At 33.6% G+C, this 23,400-nt stretch overlaps 1 protein-coding gene across 1 annotated transcript; it reads left to right on the top strand.

Annotated features, from left to right (window-relative positions):
• The first annotated feature begins 599 nt into the window (after positions 1-599).
• LOC137402282 (uncharacterized) lies at positions 600-21,220 on the top strand. Its single transcript, XM_068088776.1, has 9 exons — positions 600-763; positions 2,050-2,206; positions 5,839-6,022; positions 6,344-6,534; positions 9,942-10,112; positions 16,166-16,274; positions 18,131-18,465; positions 18,657-18,861; positions 21,084-21,220. Exons 1-9 carry the CDS (start codon positions 600-602, stop codon positions 21,218-21,220), a joined length of 1,653 nt encoding a protein of 550 aa, XP_067944877.1.
• Positions 21,221-23,400: the final 2,180 nt, after the last annotated feature.

The following is a 23,400-nucleotide window of genomic DNA, read 5'->3' as shown; positions in this document are numbered from 1 at the left end:
TGGTTGCAATGGAATACGCTTAAATTGGTGAGAGGAATGGCAGGAGATGCCTGACATGAGTTTTACAGTGCCAATTACATAACATAATAAAATTGATTCCATAATAGGCCTACTGATGTGGTGTGAAGTTTACATTGCTTGTGATTGATAAAAGTGGACAAACATGTGAACAATATTTTAGGGGTACAAGTCTCTCATGTATCGGTTCAACCAAATTTACAAATAATTTAAATAACTCATTGCTAAGAGAGAGATACATGCCTCTCCAGATTATGATGTTATGATTTATAATATCTTGATAACTTCCATGCTACGGAATAGAGTTCATCGCTACACTGGCAAGTTATTTGCAGCCAGACGTAATACATTTGTGTAATAAATAATGTAATTTACTAATTGTTTCCTAATGCTGCTTGCTAGGCTATGGAATGCCACTCAAAGTTTGAAAGTGCATCTAACTTTGTAATTGGTTCAAACCAAATGCTTTCACAAATGTTGTTATAGATTGCACCTGTAAGTTTCAGCCATGATTCTGTACTTCTATATACTGAATGCAGTACAATGAATCTCAGACATGTACATTTAATTTCTAGATTATAATGGCTGAGGTTGTAGCGGATGTTGAGTGTGAATTTTGCTGTCGCAAAAGTGACACGATTATCAACCCCAAAGTACTACCATGCAGTCATGTTCACTGTATGACCTGTTTGACCACCTACTATGAGAGCAAACACCTGCTGCTATGTGGAAACACTGGATGTGGGTGAGTTTTACTATTTGTTAGTTAAACTAAGATTATATAATAGTGCACATAGCCAGGGTTGTGATGCATTAAAACTGCATTGCACCATTGCAGCGCAGCATACAGTAACTTTGCAACCAGTTACAGCTTTCCAATGCGCAGCTGAAACCTATTGCTACTAGAACTGCATTCTTGCTACAAATTTCTTCCTGAGATCCACTGGAGATTTACTTCCATGATGCACATGAAAGGGAACCTAGCAATTTATGTGCACTGCACATGTACATTCTTCAAAATCTGAAACTGCATATGTACTGCAGCTGTACTTTAGTATTGGGGGTGATAATATTGATCAGCTTACACTGCTGACTTTTCAAGTGTTTATACTACATTGTACAAAATTGTCCTTTGCTGGGTTTAGTAAGTTAAAAAAGTTGCTCTATAATGCCCATACCATTTCATGTATTTCATGCAGCATGTATGGTCTGTGTAAGCAGGCATATCATGTTATAGCAGAATCTGAACAGTTAATAACATTTCAGAGGGACGAAAATCATGTATTACTTCCTCGTTAATAGCTGTATTCCCTCTAAATAATACTTACTAATATATATGTCAGTGTTCGTCTGTCATCAGTATTTCGTCCGTCTGTCATCCGTCTGTATCTCGTCTAACTTCAACTAAAAATTAAAATCAACTGAAATTCATTGCCATTGCCATCGTCTACACTGTTTAGAGTTACTCAAGTTTCAGAGTTACAAGGCTCTATTCTGTCAGTCTCTTTGCACTTATGTACGTCATAATTACACTCTCACTCTATCTTAGCATTTTACGGTGATCAACTTTCGTCGATTTTAATTGTGAAATATTATTGCTGTCATTTCACCTGAAACATAAATAACTATTGTAGATGATAAAAAACATGCCGATAATTTCTGATAAAATCCACCAAAATTTTGTGCAAGTTTATCTTTATGTTAGAAATATATTGTTCAGTTTAAAGACATTAATATTCCTGTATGTTATAATATGTATGTTTGTCTCTAATGGTATTTAAGAAAAACAGAGACCAGACTCTTAATCCAATGATGTAGTCATGTCTACATTTTAGCTATTCCAGGTTTAATTTTGGTAATAAAACCTCCCCACTCTGCCCTTTACAGGTGCAGAATGATAGATTGATCTACTACCGACATGCAAGCTTAGAAAAAGACACGCCCATCATAGAATGACTCATAGAATGCATCATCTAGCACTGTATGGCTCATGTAGCAAATAGTTTATCATTTATGGCTAATTCTTTGCAGCCAAGTGTTTGAGATGCCACCAGCCAATCTACCATCTTATGACTTGGGTACATACAAGACACTCTGTGATGTTTGTCTAAAGAAGAGCTTACCAAGACAGAAAGCTATCAGTTATTGTACTTACTGTTGTAAGAAGTTCTGCCCTGCCCATTTGGAGGTACGAGTGTTTCCTTTTCAGATCTGTAAGATCATCATTTGAATAGGTTGTCATCTCTCGTTCTGTATGAAGTTGCTCGTGTAAATTATTAATAAAAATTGATCTGATGTTGGTAATCAAACTCCTTATAGAATGATCCAATTACAAAAAGGTACAATGTGAAAGTACTATAAAACTGCCATAAAAACTTACTTTCTCGTCAGGAAAAAATGTTACGCTTATTTATGTTATAGGTTGGACTTTTTTCCCAAACCAATACTGTTTCTTAGTGCTGGATAAAGATTCCAGTGCATTCGGTTTTTGATAGTTGTTCTCTCTCGGTTCATCGATTCAGAAGGAGAAGACAACTGCGTATAAACCAAATTTTACATCACGGTTCGATTCAGTGTTTGCGCATGCCCACGCAGCAGTTTTGTAAGCAATTTTTCGTTAGAGCATTGATCGGTCAGCAAATGTGTTTAGAGTTTTTTTAATCTAAATTGTAGCAGTAGTCTTGATTCTTGCCAAATAAACACATGCGATGTTTTGTAGTTAAGAAACTTATATTTGTAATATATTATTATGGTATTAATGTTCATTGATTGTATTTGTCCTGAGTATATTGTATTTTTTATATTTATAGTCATTCAATTGTTCTTAAATTACGTAATCAATTTGATGTTGATTCATTAAATTTTAAAGAGGATAAAATTTTTCAAATTGGGTTGGTTAATTAATATAATTAAAATGTTCACCATTACTTAAACATTTTTTGCAAATATTAATTATTAGTTTACTTTTTATTAATAAATATACAACTCTCGGTTCGATGCGGTTCATGATGCCAATATGAGTAAACCTAAGTAACAATTGAATACAGTCATACTTTGACTTACAAGCTTAATGCGTTCCGAGACTGAGCTCGTATGTTAATTTACTCGCATGTTGGTGCAATTTATTTATATATAGAACCATTAAATATATATTGATTGGTTTTCATACTATAAAAAATCCAAATGAAACACTCAAAACAAGATGTTGTAACAGAAAGAACATGTTGGTTATTGTCCTAATTTCCCAAATGCTTTCAAAAAGCAACAATTAAAAAATAATGCAAGGAAATGTGATTAATTAAAATGTAAAATTAAATACATACACTAGCAGCTAACGCTAGCATTTGCCAGAAAGGGAGATATAAGTTATTCTTCATAACAACAGTTGACTTTGATAAATTTAGATTTTATCAACGTCTTAAAAGACAAACGTAGAATCAAACCTAAGAGCAAACTTTCATTTTTAACTTAACGTAATTAAAAGTTCTTCGGCGTTCGTAGTTTGAAGTTCCTCGCTAGTGAACAATTTTTCCTTTGTTTCAGTTTCACGACTAGCCGGCCATTTTAAGATAATCCTATATAAAGACGTTTGCTTTTGTCGCCCTTTCAACGTGTTGTGATTAGGACGAACACAGGTGTTGTCACAAAAGGTTAATGCACGACCCCTAGCCAACTTGTCCGAATGTCTATTTTTATAGTTTTGCTAGATAGCACCGGCCTTTTCCATATAGCATCGTTTCAGTTACGCTGTCACCGGCCAATTGCTTATCCAATGCCTGAGCAGTCTCTCCATCAGCGGCCAAAAAGATCGCTGCGCCGTTTAGAAACTATGGCCAGTCCTTTTGCGAACTAAATGCCCTGAATATAATCCTTCGGTTTGATAATTGTGGATCTATTTCTGTCATATTGCTGAGCTAGCTCAATCACGCATACACATTTTGCATATTTTTCAATAATTTTTCATTTAATATCAACTGTTATCATTCGCTTTTGCTTTGCATTATCTTTCATTTTACCGGCAAACTTTGGGTCAACGCAGAGTACTTTTAATTCTGCACTGAAAATCGCACAAAAACACGGTACAAAAGTATAACCTGAGCAGTTAAAAATATGGAGAGATGCTGTTCTCATAAAAAACCTCCGGCATACTTGGCAACTTACTCCCGTGCTCGTATCTCAAACATGGTTTGTATGTTAGTGCTAAAACTTGCCTAAAAGCTGGCTCGTATCTCAAGTTTCTTGTACTTTGGAGCACTCGTATGTTGAAGTATTACTTTATTAGGTTTCTTTTAGTTTTCAGGAGAAAACAACTCTGAAATTGAATGCATAGTGCAGGTAGACATCGAACAGCTCTACTGTTTCTTAAAAAAACTTAGAATGTGGATGTGCTGTAATCTTTAATACTTGGTAATATCAACTATGGTGACTTTGGTCTATTGTGGGTTTTACGGCCATTTAAGGCTCCTCATGTTTAAAACAATGATAATTGTGTCATGATCGCAGAAACCATCGTTAAGTCGGGATTATAAGATTTAGAGTTATCTATACTAGCAGAAGGAAAAAATTCTCACAGTTATTTTGCGAAACAAATCTTGATTCTAGCTTAATTACAACAAATATTATGGTCAATAAACTGAATACATGTTCACCATCAGTGCTAAAACATAGTTCCGAAAAAAACTGGTGGGAAAGTTGGAGAAACGACAACCAATGCACAATTATTTTTACATTTCAAAGCATCATAGCAACCAATATCAACAAGTTGTGATATTCATCTAGATTTCTGTATTCATATCTAAAACATTACGCTGAGTTTAAAACTCTAAACAGATTTTAGCTGGTTGTCATAGAAATAGCTGTAAATCTATAAGAAAATGTATTTCTTAACTTTGCAGAATTTAAAAACGGCTTGGCAGTACCGCGAATTTGGGCACAGCCGTAGTATGATCAACAAAAGGTTAAAAAAATAATAACAGTAGCATGTTGCGCATCAGTCATTATATACTTCGATCTTGTAAATTCGAATGACTATTCTTATAATTAGATCTTATAAAATTGAATAATTATCCTTATAATTAAATATGGTAATAATCTTGTAATAATCGTTAAGGAAATATAATTTTCATTCCTTTTACTCACTGCTTTTGACATCAGTTGGAATACCAAAGTACTCATTATAAGTGTCCAAATTGTCAGAATTATTTTCAAAATTGGCAAAAAAAGAAACGATTACCTTTATCGGACACCATTTTCCAGTAATTCATGTTTAGCATAGCAACGGTTTTAATGCTTTACCCAGGGGTTAAATACTTTTATTATCTAAACTGAATTCAGATTCAAAAAGATCACTCTTTGATTAGTCCATTTGCACGTGCTACAAAAATCATTACCAATATTATGAATTCAGTTAGTGTAACTTTAAAGTCGCATAACTCAACTACGGGATTTGCGACTTAACCTTGGTTTCTGTGATCGCGACCCAATTTAACTATTGAAGCTGTAATTGGTTTATTGTTTTGAAATGATAACTTACTAAGCCAGTATGGCATACAGCAAGACAACATACATGTACTTTAGTCTAAGTAACTAAGCTAAATCTTTAGGCTAAATAACTAGCAGTTGAGTGTTGTCAAATTGAGAACTGTCTGTGTCCCTAATCATTATTCTTTTTTTAAAACCATCCTGATATGATTATGCTCTAAACTATCTCTATTATTATTATATATGTTTTTTACCGATAACATGTTTTGAAATGTTCTGAAATTAAAAATATGAAATATTAGTCAAAAGTCACAGTATTGCACTGCTTTTATATTTCAGTCCCATGGTGACACGATGGATGAACATAACAAGATAACAATACTACAGTACCTGTCTCAACAACAAAAAGCTAAAGTCAGTAGCTGCCCCAAGCATAAAGACCAACAATATGTACTTGGGTGTGGAGTCTGCTATGTGCTCAGCTGTCTGAAGTGTGTTCCTAACCTGCCAACCTGTGACAGTGGTACGTGGGGTTATTGTAGGTGTGTGCGTGTAGGTCTCCAAACATATTAGATTGGTTAAAGACAAGATATTAGTTTTAGTGTGATGTCTCATAACATCAATTGACTCATGATGATATTATCAGCTATACTTTTGTCAGTGTAACATGTTCAAGTTGTATCAATGTCTCTGCTTTTGAGTCGAGCATGAGTATTTTGTATTTTTCATTTTGTTTGCAATTAATACTAGTAATGCATCAATAACTGCCTAAATGTTTCTACTAATCACCACAGTCATTATTTTTAATGAGTCATTGTTTTATGTAAAGTTATTTTTTATTTAGGTTCTACTCATTCTCTGCTTCCATTAGAGGACCTGGCTTCAGCCCTTCTTACAGGCACGATATCTGCTGAGAGTTCAGATAGAGATGAGCAGTTTGAAGTGCTGTTCAAGCAAATATCTAAGATGGTCTCTGAATATGACAGTCAGACCAAAGATATGCTAAATATGATTTATAAGAAGAGAGATGAGCAGGTAGGGAATCAGCTCAGTCTATGTTTGTGTTTAATTATTTTCTGCACCTTTTTATTTGCATTTTCAACTCAATAATACAGTCAAACATGGATAACTCGTCCACGGATAGCTCGAATACATGGTTAATTCGAACATTTCCTTTGGTCCGTTCCCACGTAATGATAAATTGCTATAGATAACTCGAACTCAACACTGTTAATTCGAACTGTATTTTTGCCCAACGGCTACCGAAACGGTTGTTATCGCTTTAGAAAATCACTTTATTCAAAGCCATAGAGGTAAACTTCATCTTTTCGTAATTCATAAGCGTCGTTATTACCACCATCGGCAAAATATTTTTGTCAACGACTTTTCTAAAAGTTTGGTGAAATTTGATTTATACTGCAATACGATGAATAGCACGGGCTAGCCGGGTCACGCGCGCAAGGATTTTCGCCACGCACATACAAAACAAAAATCGCATGTTGTTTTGTATGTGCGTGGCGAAAATCCTTGAGTGCGTGACACGGCTAGCCCATGATGAATAGTTTTCCGACGTTGATTCCGTGTTGAATCAACGTCGGAATGTTGAATGTTTAAAACGTCTTAAAAAATGTTGTAATTAATCGTATACGTTGTCTGAGCTACAAAAAACTGTTCATCGTTTGACCTAAACACAGAATACGTGTGTACATTCAATAAGTATCTATTAAAAAAGCGTGAGCGATATAGAATGTACCGTAAAACCTCATAAAACTTCTAATTGAACTGCCTCGGAGTGTTGCTCTTAACGAATCCCAGGTAAAGTAAGGTAATCTGCATAAACCTCAAGAAAAAACGGCAAAATTGATCGTGGGTAAAACCCCAAAAGAAAAAAATGTCTTTTCTTTTGAGCATTTCAACAACGATCAAGTTTTGCCAATGTCAATCTGAAAAACGTCCTGGCAATAACATCACCTCAAACAACAAACCAATCTCAAGTGATAGAAAAATCTCTATACTTTTTCATGAAAACGTTTTAAACTTTACATTAGAAGCATTTAATTTGAAACAAGCCATTTGTGCTTTTGATTTATATTATAGTTTGTATATGTACATGTATCTACTAATAAATAAGTAAATATATGGACTTGTGACAGTGCTCTGATAACTTGAACGCTCTGATAATTCGAACACTTTTGCTCGGTCCCTTGAAGTTCGAGTTATCCATGTTTGACTGTATTTGTTTCCTATGTTATACATCGATCTAGAATAGTCATAGATCTATAATAATTATTAGTAATTAAGAGCTGGTTCAATACAGAAGTTTCATTATGAACTTTTCTCTATTTCAAGAGAAGAACAGCTAGCTGAAGTATGGTTGTCTCACATCATACATCTAAAATATTGACTTTTTATGGCGTGTGCTGACCTTGAACTTTAATGTTGGAAAATTTGAAGTCTAACTAAAGATTATGAAATTTGAAGACTGTCTCCCAACTCACGTCTTTACTACTTTCAAAGGGAAAAAACCTAGACTTAACTTTTACATCAAGTGGCCGTACAGTAGCTGTAGTACTATTGGTTTGTTTCAACAAATTTTGACAAAACAAGCTGTACTTGTTTGTATCAAGCGATTTTCTTAATTTCTTTCAGTTTAACTTAGCTCATGGTCAATAGCTATGGTAATTGTACAATGATGTAATTGAATGCGCATCTACATACAATAGCAAATTAAATTCATTTTTTTAATTTTTATAGAAGTCATGGTCTATTAGCCAAATTAAAAACAACCAAAACTTTCTGTTCTGTCTAAAATAAAATGAAGCAAAAACTTTATTTTTTTACTTTTTTTTCTATACCCAAAAGTGCAATGTCTGCCTGACTATCTGTTTAATGTCTGCTTCTCTGTTTAATGTATGCCTAACTCTCTGTTTAATGTCTGCCTATCTGTTTAATGTCTGCCTAACTCTCTGTTTAATGTCTGCCTAACTCTTTGTTTAATGTCTGCCTAACTCTCTGTTTAATGTCTGCATAAGTCTCTGTTTAATGTCGGTCTAACTATCTGTTTAATGTCTGCCTAACTCTTTGTTTAGTGTCTGCCTAACTCTCTGTTTAATGTCTGCCTAACTCTCTGTTTAATGTCTGCCTAGCTCTCTGTTTAATGTCTGCCTAACTCTTTGTTTAATGTTAGGTTAAAATATAGTCTGTGACGAGACTAAAACTCATGTCTGTGAAATTCAGTATAGTACATCAACACTCTGACATCCGCACCAATCAATCATCTTAAAGAAATTTTGAAAGATCGTACCCATTCCCTGAACCTTATTAACATACCATCTCACACAGTAAATTAAACCTTAAATTAATTCATAGAATTAATTGGGTAATTTAACTCTATATTTTTAGTGACGATAATTACAACATCAAAATTATATATTCAATTGTGATGCTATAGTTACCACTGTGCATACGGTTGGTATTATCAAGGTGTCCATTACAATAATGCATCATAATTATATATTCAATTGTGATGCTATAGTTACCACTGTACATACGGTTAGTATTATCAAGGTCACCATAACAATAATGCATCATAATTATATAATCAATTGTGATGCTATAGTTACCATACGGTTAACATCATTAACCGTATGTTAACATTAGTTCATTAGTTAACATACGGTTGGTATTATCAAGGTCACCATAACAATAATGCATCATAATTATATATTCAATTGTGATGCTATAGTTACAACTGTGCATACGGTTGGTATTATCAAGGTCACCATAACAATAATGCATCATAATTATATATTCAATTGTGATGTTATAGTTACCACTGTACATACGGTTGGTATTATCAAGGTGACCATAACAATAATGCATCATAATTATTGAGCAGATTATTATGAAAATTATGCTTATGCTTATCACTGGATCAATCAATTTTTTATTTTACCGTGTTGAACGTCGAGCCGATGTTGACTGGTTTTTCCAACTTTTATTATTTTCCAAGTAAGTGCGATTTGTTCAGCCTTTAGCACAAAGCAAAGCCTATCAGATAATTGTTTCATATTGTAAATCATTGACCGATATATTGTTGATGATATTTAAAACTTAATAGTGTTCATGTCCTTTATTAACGTTACTAGGCGACAGCTTTATAAACGTCTACCGAAAGCCCCATAAATGTCGTTTCCCCATGCAACCGGTAAATAACATTTTGGTCGTTTCCCCAGCCAAAGGGTTAAAACTCTAAACTGACTGAGCAAAATGCAGAGAGTAGGTAGGAAGCAAAATAATGTATTTTATTCAGATTAAAACTAACTCAATGTACCTGTCAACTGCCTGAGCAGAAAGTGAGTTTGCAACTTTTCATATAAAGAGAAACATTCATCAGTAATGTTTATATTCTTGTTTTGTATGAGAGTTGACTATAACTGTAGATAAACTCACTGAAGGAGCAGTATGATGAAATAGAGAAGAAGGTGCTTGAGAACAGACAGAAGTCTAAAGTACAGATTACTGACTTTCTGGAGGATGTTGTCCTTGACAAGTGGAGAAGTCTCAGAAATCACAGAGAAATGTTGGAGACTAAAATCAAACATTCTCCCCCAGTATGTAAATATATGAATATCTATAATAAAACTATAATAGTGGGGGTGGAATTGAAATAAAGGCTGGAATTGTATTTTGCCAATGGCTCGTCAGAATTTTGGGAAGATAAATGTTTGCATTTTTTTACAGCTAAAACGAATGATGCCTATATTTTGCCCTCATCTTTAGTGGAGTGATATTAAACCTTTTGGGATGCAGTAACTCTGCTAGCTTACCACGAATTTCTCAAAGATCTCCTGAAAAGATGCATTGAAAAACTGAGAAATATCTCTACCAGTTGATATGTGTTGCTTACAATTAACCTGCAATAATATTAAATCTTTCACTGCCATCCATGTACAAATTTAGCTATCGGTTAGTGCCAGCCATGTTACCAAAAATGCCGATATTGCTTCAGGATAGGGTATGATATTCTTCTAATTTCGAACTCTATCTAGAACATTCTTGTAACATATTTTATTTTTTCAACATTTAACTAACTGTTATGCAAAGAATTCAATGTATCTATATTTTGTGCAATGATAAAGCTATGGTAAGCGATCGCTACGAAGCTAAGACGATCCTCCACAATGTTACTTACTCGTACAAAACTATTACTTTCACCACTATCAGAGTCTCTGCTGGTACTTTAATTATATGTATAATAGCAAAAATTTTAATCTGAGTTGGCTATAGCCTCACCAACATAAGTATTTACCCGTCTTCTGACCCGCATGGTACTTAGCAAAACTTACACAAAAATTGTTCAATTTTAGGTTAGTAGTTCTCAAACAAACGTTTTAAATTGCTTCGTTAGCTTAGGCTAATTTTATAGATATATCTTGAAACAAGTTTTTTAATATCATAAAAGTCCCAAAGACTGTGGGTTATGTTGTCAGCGACTAATAAAATGAACTTACTTTGCAATTGCGGAGAAAGTCGCAAAAATGCGTCTACAGCAGTCGACCATAAAAAATTGCATAAATGTGTGCACAGCATCGAAAGGGTTAAAGCCTGTGTCCTGCTTTGCAATTTGTTAGAGCTTTCAAATTTTATTTCATTCTTTTTGAAAACATTTTTTTATTTTGTATAGATATTTACCAACATTGCATAAAGTTTCATTGCACTTATTGATATGTTTGCTAAAGTTTGCAACCAAAACTAGCTTTATATGTGCAAGTTATTAGGGGTTACGACCGTCGATCAATTGTTCGATGGGATGAATGTAATGCTGCTATCAAATAATAGGCTATAAATCTGCTAGTTTTTAAGTTGTATAATGATAAACCATCATATCCTACAAATATATAATCATGAACCGGTGACATACACAAAGCATAATAATATTACAAGCAGAAAGGAAAATTAATGTTTGTAAAACAAAAATAATTGCATAGTTTGCTCAGATTGCTGTGATTGTTGCTTTCGATAGAATGAACGTTTCCTGGCTGTCCAATGCTTTCCACAGTATCTTCTGACCTCAACTTTTCTTCTACACTGCTGAACTAGTTGGTATTAGCGTTCAAATATGTTTTTTTTTGGCAAAACCTTTAGACGCGGCTATTAGCAGAAATGCAACACGTAAATGTTTCACTCGCCAAACATAATTTTTAACCTAAATTATTCGTTCATCTACCATCAAAAATTTAAACCGTTTTTATATACATGCAATTCAAAGTATCAAAACTGTGTTAAACAAGGAATTATTTACCTGAGACAGTCATTAGTTATTTTCATTGGGTGCCTTTCAAAGTTAAAAAAATTCCAAAAGCTCTGACGTTGGACAACAAGAGATTTGATTGTTATGGAAAAAACGATTTATTTTTGACTAGCTGGGCTACCCGGGGTTGCCTGAGTAATAAAAAGGTTTTTTTTTCCAAAAATTGATATGTATTTAACATATAACAACATTTGCCATTCTACCTTTTAAACTGCATATCATGAGAAAGGTGTTTTGGGTAACTGAAATAAATTAGAAGAGATAAAAAAATAACTGTAAAGGCTTTTAAACTTTGTCAAACAACCTTAACACTTATGTTTCCTCATATCATCAAGAAAATGTTTCGTGCAGGTCAAATAGATTAGGAAAAATAAAACAGCTATAAAAAGGTTTCGTTGCAATTGCAATACAATTAGCAAGAAATGGCTAATTTAAGTTGCTTTTGCTATGATTTCAATAAAAGATCATTCAGTGATACAACTAATACGAGCTGAGTAAAGAAAATATAAATCCTGAATATGTAGAATTAATTTTCATAATTCTTGCATAGAAGTGTATGTTTATAAAAAGGCTACTGTTCCACTAGAAGCTATCCATCAAAACTAGTCTCTATTAGTGCTGGGCACGAGTACTTTTTGCCCAACAGGTTTTTCGAGTATCAGGTTTCTTGATATGGATTTTATGTTTTAATTTTCTAAACATTAGACATATCTTAAAGTTTACAAAGCAATTATGGTTTTAATCAATTTATCTATTCTTTTTTACTAATTTATCTACTGAAATTTGTACTCGAAACTTTAACAGGCAGGTTGTTAAAAAGTCAAGAGCGCACGGCGCCATAGACTGAGTTTTTGTTCATTTTACTGAATGGATCCGTGTAACAAAACCCGAACTCGCCAGTCCAAACCCGAACCCACCAAATCGAATTGCTCAAACTTTCTATCACCCGATACTTGAGAAAAGACAAACCCACTAGTTTATATATAAAAATTATATTATATGTAACTATATAAATACGATTTTGTGGGCACTTTTTTAATCATCACTCAATTTTATGTGTTCATAAAGATCAGACTGGCGTTTAACTCTTCCGCTACAGCAAGTCGATGTATCGGCTAGCGCAGTAATATAAGTAGAGACCGTAAGCTGGTGTATCGGCTTATCAATAGGGTTTCACTTTTCTTTTCATTATGAAATGTACACATTAACTAGGCTAATCAAATTCTGTTTCCAACGAAACAACCTTGCTGCCACTCACGTGCAATTATTAGAAAAATTTTTGGCTCAACAACTCCATTTCTAATTATTTTTCAAAACAGCAAAACCAGATCGTTCTTCTCATGGCAATAAGAAACACAACGTGTTTGTTCAAAGCTAGAAAAACTACAAGAGTAGGATATACTAAACAATTTTATACTTATCTTGTAGAAAGTTCTTTTCTGAATAAGATGCTTTTTACAGTAAAACAATATATGTGTATTTATTCTCAAGATGTTGCTTAAATACAAGAGGTACATCATTTTTTTCAAAAATCTTTTTGAATCAATTTGGGCAGAATAATTAATCGGTCAGAATTTAATGCGGTAGCAAAAGAGTTAAACTGGTGGTAAGGTGGAGGTGGGGTTCAAACAGAAGGTGGTGCCCTACTTTTCAACTCTTCTCTCATAGTGGCCATCAAATAGAGGTGACATTCAAATAGAGGTGACGTTCAAATATATGTTTTATTGAATAGATACTTTATTGAATAAACGCTTGGTCTGTTGGATTATTTGATGGCTCTTTTAGAAAGTAAAGGGCTGGTAGAGTCCTTTACAATATCACTTTTACGTTTGTACCAAAAGGTACAAATATCGTTCATCAAAACTTTGAATACAATGAGCTTCTGCTGCAACAGTAACCTCTTTTATACACACACTTCTGTGAACTCCCTTTTGTATTTTTTTCATATTTCATTTAATTTGCATAAAAAAAATTTTCAGATAGAAAGTTTAAAAGTAAGAATTTTATATGTTGTACATTTTAAATAAAAATATGGTTTTGAAACATATAATTTCTATCATCATATATATCGTTTACATTTTTTGTAATTGGTAAATATGTCATCATCTCAGAAGCCATGGTTAAGTCGATTGTCTGAGATTCACAGTTATCAACACTATAAAAATGAAGAAATTCTCAGAGTTATTTGCAAAAGGATTTTTTCTTCTAGCTCAAAAACAGCAGATTTTATGGTCAATAAACTGAATGCATGTTTACCATTAGTGCGAAAACATAGTTTTGAGAAAACTGGTATTAAAGTTTGAGAATCGAAAACCAATGCACAATTTTGTTTACAAGTCAAAATGTCAAAGCAACCAATATCAAGATGTTGTGAGATTTATTAGATTTCTGTATTAATGTATATCAGACCTGTCAACTTGGTGCTACGCAAATGAGGGAGAAATTAGCCTCTATAGCCTCGCACTAGCCGAACATTTTTAAATAGAGACCTAAACAGGTAAACATGGTATTACAGCTCTAAAATTATGCCTAAGTGAACTACCAAAATATAAAAACAAATCATAGGCGACTTTTACGAACTTAATGTTCTACATTTTTGTTCTGAAAAAAAACATTGTATCATACCCGTGGTGATGAACATAACGTAAACATACAACTCTCAAATTTTTACTGTAAATGAATTTGGTAATTAGACGGGGATGCTGCATCATCTCTATGTACATTTGGGTCTTCACTGATTTGAGATGAGGTAGCTGCTGCTCCTTGATGTTTCAAGTTGTAGGTTTTGGCTGACTTTTAACACTTTTGAGTAGGTCAGCTTTCAACTCTGTTTCAAAGCAGCAGGTACAATGACAGGACGATACATCCTAACTACCCTTAGTGCTTGATGCAATGAAGGGCCATTATTTGGTTCATTCCGGTTAAACTTTTGATGCGTACTTGAGTTTTTTGGACATGACTGAATGGTGGATCGTATCTCGCGACATCGAAACGAGAGAATTTCAAAACTGTGGGAACAGCCCACCCAAATGGCTATACATATGAACTTTTGCTTGGACCTAGGTGGCTCGTAAGCCTACGAAAAACAAATGTTCTGAAATATTCGAGTGCCTAGTTCAAAGGCCATAAAGTTACCAAACGATAATTCTATGCACGAAGTCATAAAAAAGTGTTTTTGGCGATACAGCGAGTCTTTTGTTATCATTAGATTACATGCATCGTGTTAACGCTATAGCGATAGATAAATGATAGATAGCTGATAGATAAATGGCTCGGTAGTTTATACTAGAGCACAAAACATAAATCCGGGAGTATACCGCTGGATTTTATTTTTGCGGGAAGGTAATTTAACTTCCGGCAGGGTCCTGCAGAATCTGGGAGAATTGACAGCCCTGATTTATATACAAAAATGTTCCTGAATTTAAAAATTGAAACAGATTTTATCTAGCTGTCATAGAAATAGCTGTATATCTATCACAAAATGTATTACTTATTAATAATTTTTCAGGTGTTTAAAATGGCTTGGCAGCATCACGATTCCGGGCACAGCCATAGTATCACCAAAGCTTTTTTTGAAAAATGATAACAGTCACATTTGCACACCATTGGACACCATATACTTCGATCTGGTAAAATCGAATAATTATTCTTATAATTAAACATTTTAATATTCTAATCATTGTGATTCAAAAATATCATCGTCATTCCCGTTACGTTCACTGCTTCCGACATCAGGAATACCAAAGTACTCATTAAAAGTGTCCAAAATGTTAGAGTTATCTTAAAAACCGGCAAAAAAATCGATTATACTTCTATCGAACACCATTTTTCAGTGCTTCCTGTTTAGCGAAGCAACGGTTTCAAGTTATTTTTTCAAGGTTTGGACACTTGCATTGGCTGAACTGACTTCAAATTCAGAAATGTCACTCTTCGATTGGTCTAGAGGCACATGTTGCAAAAATCGTTACCGATTTTATAAATTCAGTTAGTGCAGCTTCAAAGTCGGATAACTCGAATTCGGGATTTGCGACTTAACCGTGGTTTCTGAGATTGTGACGCATATACACAGTTTTAATAGGCTACAGAAAGTTATAATATAATACCATTGGACATATTTATGTGTGTAAATCATCAAGAAAAATCAGTTCAGTTATGTGAAATCAAAAGGAAGTGGATAAGTTTTCTGAATAAACAGTTTAGCCTTTTTTAACATGCACGAATGCTAATTGGCTTTATACCTAAACATTGTGTTCTTTGCTATAAACCACATTTCTAGCTTTCTCACAATAGCTTATACACATGCTGTTAGTCTATGTCAAGGTTATAACAGTTTTTAATACATTGGACATGTAGGATGACATTGTGAGAGGATTCAAGGAGCTGAAGGAACAGATGAACAAATTTATTGTGGAGGAGTTGCCTAAACTGGAATTGGGAGGACAACTCGAACTAAGGCAAACAGGTATATTAAAATAATCAAAATAAATGGTAAAAGTTATAGTCTATACTAAGACTTCTACCATATTATTTATGTTAAAAGTTGACTTGCAACAAAATTCACATTACAGTAATTTGGTATCAAAAGGTTCACCATGCCCAACTCTGTTGTGTAGTATGTGCCAAATATGTGGAAATGTGACTACAAGCTCCTAAAAGCTCAAAAACGAAAAGCCGCCGTAGATTGGAATATCTTTATTTCAATGACATAACCACGAATTTTGGTTATCTTCTTGTCACGTATGTTCTCACGTGAATTGAAAGGCCAATACAAAGCTCAATATAAAACTTATCGTAGTGCTAGTTTATGACAAACACTTCGGGTTTCACCAAAGACCCCATATCAAATATAGATGCTCGCTACTTTACAGTTTTGTTTCGGCATTATTCAATTATCAAGACGTAATCTGATCATCTGACCCAATACTTCGCAAATAATTTTTGCAGCATTTTTTGATTATCACAGGTGACCAACAGGCTCATCATGATTATCAGACAATGATATGTACTCCTTCGAGCTAAGGTTAAAAAGTTTAACAATTTTTTACGGTAAGTTATAATATATCAGTGCTAAAAATGACAGCAATACAATGACGATAAAACAGACGCATAAGAACAATAGACATAGTCTAATTAAATGCGTGAAGTATATTTGTGAAAATATTTCGACGAATGAGGCTGCAAGAAAGTGTAAACAGAAACCATCTCTCACAACTACATCCCATTTGAGCCGTTTTGGAAAGGGAATCCAAACTGCGGCGGTGGCTGCGATTTTCTGTTCGTTTTTGAGCTTTTAAAAGCTTGTAATCACCTTTCTACATATTTCGCACCTAAAACACAACAGAGTGAGACATGGTGAATCTTTTGATACCAAATAACTGTAATGTGAATTTTGTTGCAAGTCAGCCTTTAAAGATAAGTCTAGAGTTGAATTGTTATGTTTACAAGTGAAGAAGCGATCTTTAGTAATTGCTCTGAAGGTGCACTGTGTTGAAAGACATGTTAGCTACACAAGCTCAACGTGACAAGTGAAATTAATGCAGTAAATTGTTCTGGGGTTAAAAATAATGTAGGACAAGGGATGAGTCAACTCTGACTACTAGAAGAAAAACAATAATTAGCCTATTTGCATACTAATTAATTAAATAGAAATATATGATAAAAAAGATGATATTTTTTCTCCCATCTTTCAAAAATCAACAAATCTTTACAATTTATGCCATATTTGTTTGGAAGTTAATACAAATGATAATCACAATGGAAATGCAGGTATATGGACACTCTACTCTCAGGCTATGATATTACCTAAATATAAACTGTTACAGTATCTTTGCGCGCAGAGCTGGTTAAAATTGTACAGTCTCATTTACATGCAAGCTATAATCTCAGGCTAAATTAGACATATTATACACACTGTTAAAATATTTGTACGCTGAGCTAGTAAATTTTAGCATGTCTCTACATGCATGATCTGCTCTCAGGCTAAAATATCATAGAAACACTGTTACAGTATCTTTATTTAAATAACTCTCATATTTATCACTTCAAAACATTTACAACCTCTAAATTTTAGTCAGTTGATAAAAGACTGTATTTTTATTCTTACTGTTTTCATATTACACAATTTAATATGTTAAACTTTTTTATTTCTCTCACAGATGATTTTACCCAATGAGTAATTAAGTCCAAAATATCTAAATTAAATGAGTAAGTAATTTTTCTTGACTTTTTTCTAGGATGTTGTGCTGTGCTGCTTGCATACAAATATATTGTTACACCTTATATGCATGTCATTATGTTATTATATTATTAATGTTTCAGGTGAAAAGCGTAAGATTGAGTTGAAGATTGTTTCAGCTGGTGACATAGTAGTTAACAGTAACCTGCACCCTGTAGTTCCTCAACAACCACAACTTCCTTTATCCCCTCCTCCAAAGTCTATAACTCTACTCAAATCCATAAAACTACCATCTTATCCTTTATCAGTATGTCAGCATGAAGGAGTTACATATGTAGGATTGTGTAATGATACAGTCAGTAGAATTGATAGCAACTACAAGCTGCACGACTCATTCATCTCTACTCCTGGTCGTGTTGAGTCCATCAGTCTCCATGATAACAGACTATACATATTGTCTGATAGTGAACCTCTCACAGTAAGTGTCTATGATCTGTCAGGGAAAGTGATCACAACCTGGCAGCACCCTTACCATAACTGTTACTGTAGCATGCTGACTGTAGCAGCAGGTAATGTAGTGGTTGCTGATCCTCCTAACAAGAGACTATTTATTCTCTCACTGGTAAAACACTGCGTAACATCAGCTGCCCCCTTTTGTGTAATAATCAGGTCTCGATATGCGCTGGACATGGTGATGATGTCATCATTGCTGACTATGAGAAAAAAAAAGTCTTCAGATTGAACATTACCACTGGGAATGTCATGTGGACTTTCACCCATCCTGATTGTCCACTAGGTTTGGTATGCTATGGAGACTACATACTGGTAGCTGCAGAGAACAGCAGTATCATCTACACACTCAGCTATGCTACAGGTAAGTTGTATGTATGAGGTGCTGGTTAGTAACATTTATTGAGAGTTTCATGTTGGCTTCAATAATATAAAGTGGTTATTAAGTGGTTCTGTCAGGATCAGTTCTTACAAGTATTTCATAATTTAGTAATGAGAGTAATTTAGAGCTTTTTTCACGAAAATTGATTAAAAATTTAGAAAATTTTTAGCAATTCAGTTACAACTAATTTTAAGTACATCATCACTTCATTTATGATATTTATTATTAAATTAAATTATGTTATAAACTTACACAACTTGAGTAAATGATCATGGAGATAGTTCTCCTTTGGTTGTTCTCCAACGTGAAAGACATGGAAAGTAGTTGATTGTTTATAATTAGTTCACAAGTACTCCCATATGTTAGATATTTCATGTATAATTTACTATCTGGAGATTAATCTTATGCTACATATAGGTTTGCACAAGTAAACAAAATAAATGTGACAACTTTCTTCTAGTAAATTTGGCAAACGTCCAAATGAAACTCTAATGAAATATTTTATAGAGCAAGCAGGCCAGGGCCCAGGTACCAGCTTGTTGCTTAAAGGTGGATTTGCAACAAAGTTCACATTACAGTTATTTGATATGAAAAGATTCACCATGTTTTGCTCTGTTGTGTTGTAGGTGCAAATTATGTGGAAATGTGATTACAAGCTCTTAAAAGCTCAAAAACGAACAGTTAATTGCAGCCATCACGAAACCGCTGTAGTTTGGATTCTCTTTCCAAGACGGCTCAAATATGACGTAGCTGTGGTAGATGGCTTGTGTTTACACTTTCATGCAACCTTATTCGTCGAAATATTTTCACGAATATACATGTACTTCACGCATTAAATAAAGCCATGTCTATTGTTCTTACGCGTCTGTTTTTTCGCCATTGTAATGCTGTTATTTTTAGCAGGGATATCTTATAACTTACCATAAAAATTTGTTTAGTTTTTTAGCCTTAGCTTCAAGGAGTACATATCAATGTCTGACAATCATGACGAGCCTGTTGGTCACTTGTGATAATCGAAAAGTGCTGTAGAGATTATTCGCGAAGTATTGAGTCACATGATCAGATTGTGACTTGCCGATTAGACCAAACCGAGAGAAAACTGTAAAGTAGCGAGCATCTATATTTGATACCGTGTCTTCGGTAAAACCCGAAGTGTTTGTCATAAACTAGTTATATGATAAGTTTTATATTGAGCTTTTTATTGGCTTTCAATTCACAAGAGAACTTCACATGACAAGACAATAAATAAATTTCATAACTACTTCAGAGAAATAAAGAGATTCCAATATATGGCGGCTTTTCGTTTTTGAGCTTTTAAGAGCTTTTAATCACATTTCCACATATTTTGCACCTACAACACAACAGAGTAAGACATGGTGAGTTTTTTGATACCAAATAACTGTAATGTAAATTTTGTTGCAAGTCAACCTTTAAAGGTTACAGTCAATTCTTGACTTACACCGTAATATAAACTTTAACATCTCTGTAGTGATGAAAATTAACAACTGACAATAAAAACTTGTTGGATTTATCAGCATTTCATTGGTTTTGATGCTCGTTTAATTTTAGAAATTTTCGATTGTAGAATAAATTAGTGAAAATACAGTAAATTCTTATGAAAATATGATCATCATCCTATGCCTATTCGTCATAAAAAAGGGTCATGTAAAGCAATAGCACAATTATAAAAATATATGATACAGTAACCTATATAGTTGTCATGTAAAAGGTGTGCTAGGGATTGTTGCTACAATAAATGACTCAGCCACGCCCACCCACAATTTGGAGACTATGCTTTTCTTTTCGACGTTACAACTGCTTATTAGCAAGATGAGGCTCTTTCGGATGACTTTCTTCCAGAAAAACTATTCTCTCGAGTTTATCAATTGTTTTAAAACTAATCAACATAGTTATAGTTAAATTGTATTAAGGTAGTTATAGTTTTTTCTGACTAAATGGTGGCCTACAGATAAATTGATTATTTCTCCAATCAAACCTGCAAGTTATCCAGTTGTAGCAAAGTGGAAACAAATTTGTTTGCTATCACTTATAACATAATTTTAAACAATAATTACATTATATTTTTAATAAAAGTGTTGTCATGTACTCTCTGTATAGTAATTATCCATACAAGTATATAATAAGTATAGATGCGATGATTGTACAATTATAATAATTAAGATTTTCATATCATTTTATTACAGGTGAGAAAGTATCAGAGATGAGAGGTGGTGGTATTGGTTTTGATGATATCTATAGCCTGAGTGCTGCTGGTAACACCTTGGTTGTGCCTCAATGGTATACTAACAAGCTGCTCTTCTATAAACTGAGTGAGAAATAAGGACCACATTCTTATTAATCATCATATAACAATATTCATGATCAGGTTTCATCAAGACTGACTACTCTACAGTGAAGTTATACTAACAGTATCATTATTATTATCATCATATTTTATCTTATATCAACTTTCTTAGCTGAATGGCTGACTGTATGATCTTAAACTGATTATTTAGATGTGGTACCGTCAAAAGTTTGTTTTACATTACGATATTTCTTTCTAAAGTATAATATTTGTGTTCCAACCTTAAATGCACATTTATACACGAAGTTTATATACTTTTGGGATCATCAAATTATACATTATTAATGAGGCTGATAAACATATTCCATTATAATGATGATTTTGCATTTATTTTGCATGATTTTTGATATTCTATTACAAAGATGAGTTTGAATAAGATTCTTCTATGGTGATTACCTCCCCCTTTTTTATTTATGTTTTGTTGCATGTTACTAAATAATATTTGATGTTTAATTTTAATAGATGACCATTATTATGAACAGAAGTTGACATCGGTATCGGGCATGAGCATGGAAATGAACGCGAACAGGAAGTTGAGGACTAACTTTGAAAAAAGTTTTTTTCCTATAATGTAACTACAGCATTTTAGTTAGCCCACCACAAAATAACTTCTTCACTCAGAACTTAGGCTATCTCATAATTATATATTAACATATTCAATCAGCATAAGCCTAAGTTTTGCTTTACTTAACTCAGCATGAATATTTTGAGAGAGCAGACAATTCCACGTAATAAAAGTTGCCCTATCACCCTGACAACCACGCCCATTACAGAGAATTGCCTGACTAACACAAAAGCAAACAAAGAGAAGAAAGTGTCTGTAAGAACTCTGAGTGTACACAACTTGATTGATGTGAGCTATAATATCAAGTTAATTTGACTGGCAAAAAGTCTTTTGTCAATTGTTGGTCAATTCAGGAATTGACACTGTCGTTTATTGGTGCTCTTTACATTTTCTTTGATAGTCATATAGAAAATTTTTTAAATATTTTCCGGATTAAAATCAAACTAAAAATAGCTGTCGGAGAATTACAGATTGAATGTCGTTACACGGGAGATAGTTTGAACGGAGGATGTTTTTATTATGTGTAAATGTGACTGTTCCAAAGCTCTCTAGTTCCAAACTATCTGGCAGTTATTTTTGTTACTTTTATATCTTTACATATAATGTGAGGTATTATCTCATTCTAACATAATAAGTTCATACACATTTGTTCGCACATATGTACACCTACACAAACATGCGCATACATATGCCCAATCACACGCACAATCACATGCATGAGTACACACGCATGCACATGCGCACACACACTCATATGCACACATGAACACGCTCAGGTTCACGAACACAATCACTCACGTGTAGTACCAACTTTTACAATTAAATTCAAATGCATATACAAAGCTTTCAATAACCTGATGTTTTATTTGGTATTTTCAAATTGGAATTTAAGTTCTCATCCAAAGGCTTAAATGAACAAAGCAAACATGTTATTTTTTTTCAACGGTAATGCAACTGTGAATCATATTTGTTGTCTATACATTATGCTTCAGACTAAGTTCCCTGAGTCTGTATAGATTTCATCTGATAAACAACCCCTACCCTAAGTCTACTATAACTATAAGCTATCCTTAAGTTTTAGATATATTATTTTGAATCTTAACATGTCTCTGTAGGTATATCCATATCTACTGAAGTGAAATCAGCAGGATCGATCTCTTGTTCAAGTCTTGCAGCAGCACCTAAAACTAGAAAGCGTTTCTTCTCTCTTTAACCTTCTAATAAAACTATGATATACATATACACATAAACATGAAGATATGGATTTCTGTACTCTTATTAAGGACTGCATTGCACCGCTACTAGAATGTCAGAGTAACTCTGTCAGTAAGGGATTTTATGATTAATCCCACCATCATGAAATTCCTAATGAAATCAGTTCTGAAAAAAGAACATTAATATTGACAGGTTAGAGAAGCATAAAATAGCATCTATCATCTCTACTAATCAGCCAATATATGTAGTCTATGAATAATAGTGCAATTTTTTATTCATTATGTGTTATCAACTTCTGACAACTCTTCAACAAATGAGTGTTTTGCCGCTTTATGTTATTCAACTTGTTTTGAATCTAAAATGAGACCATAAAGGA

This window comes from Watersipora subatra, chromosome 8 (assembly GCF_963576615.1).
Source record: "Watersipora subatra chromosome 8, tzWatSuba1.1, whole genome shotgun sequence".
Lineage (NCBI taxonomy): Eukaryota > Metazoa > Bryozoa > Gymnolaemata > Cheilostomatida > Watersiporidae > Watersipora > Watersipora subatra.
Note: the sequence above shows the minus strand (reverse complement) of the source record. Positions and strands in the feature narration are given on the sequence as shown.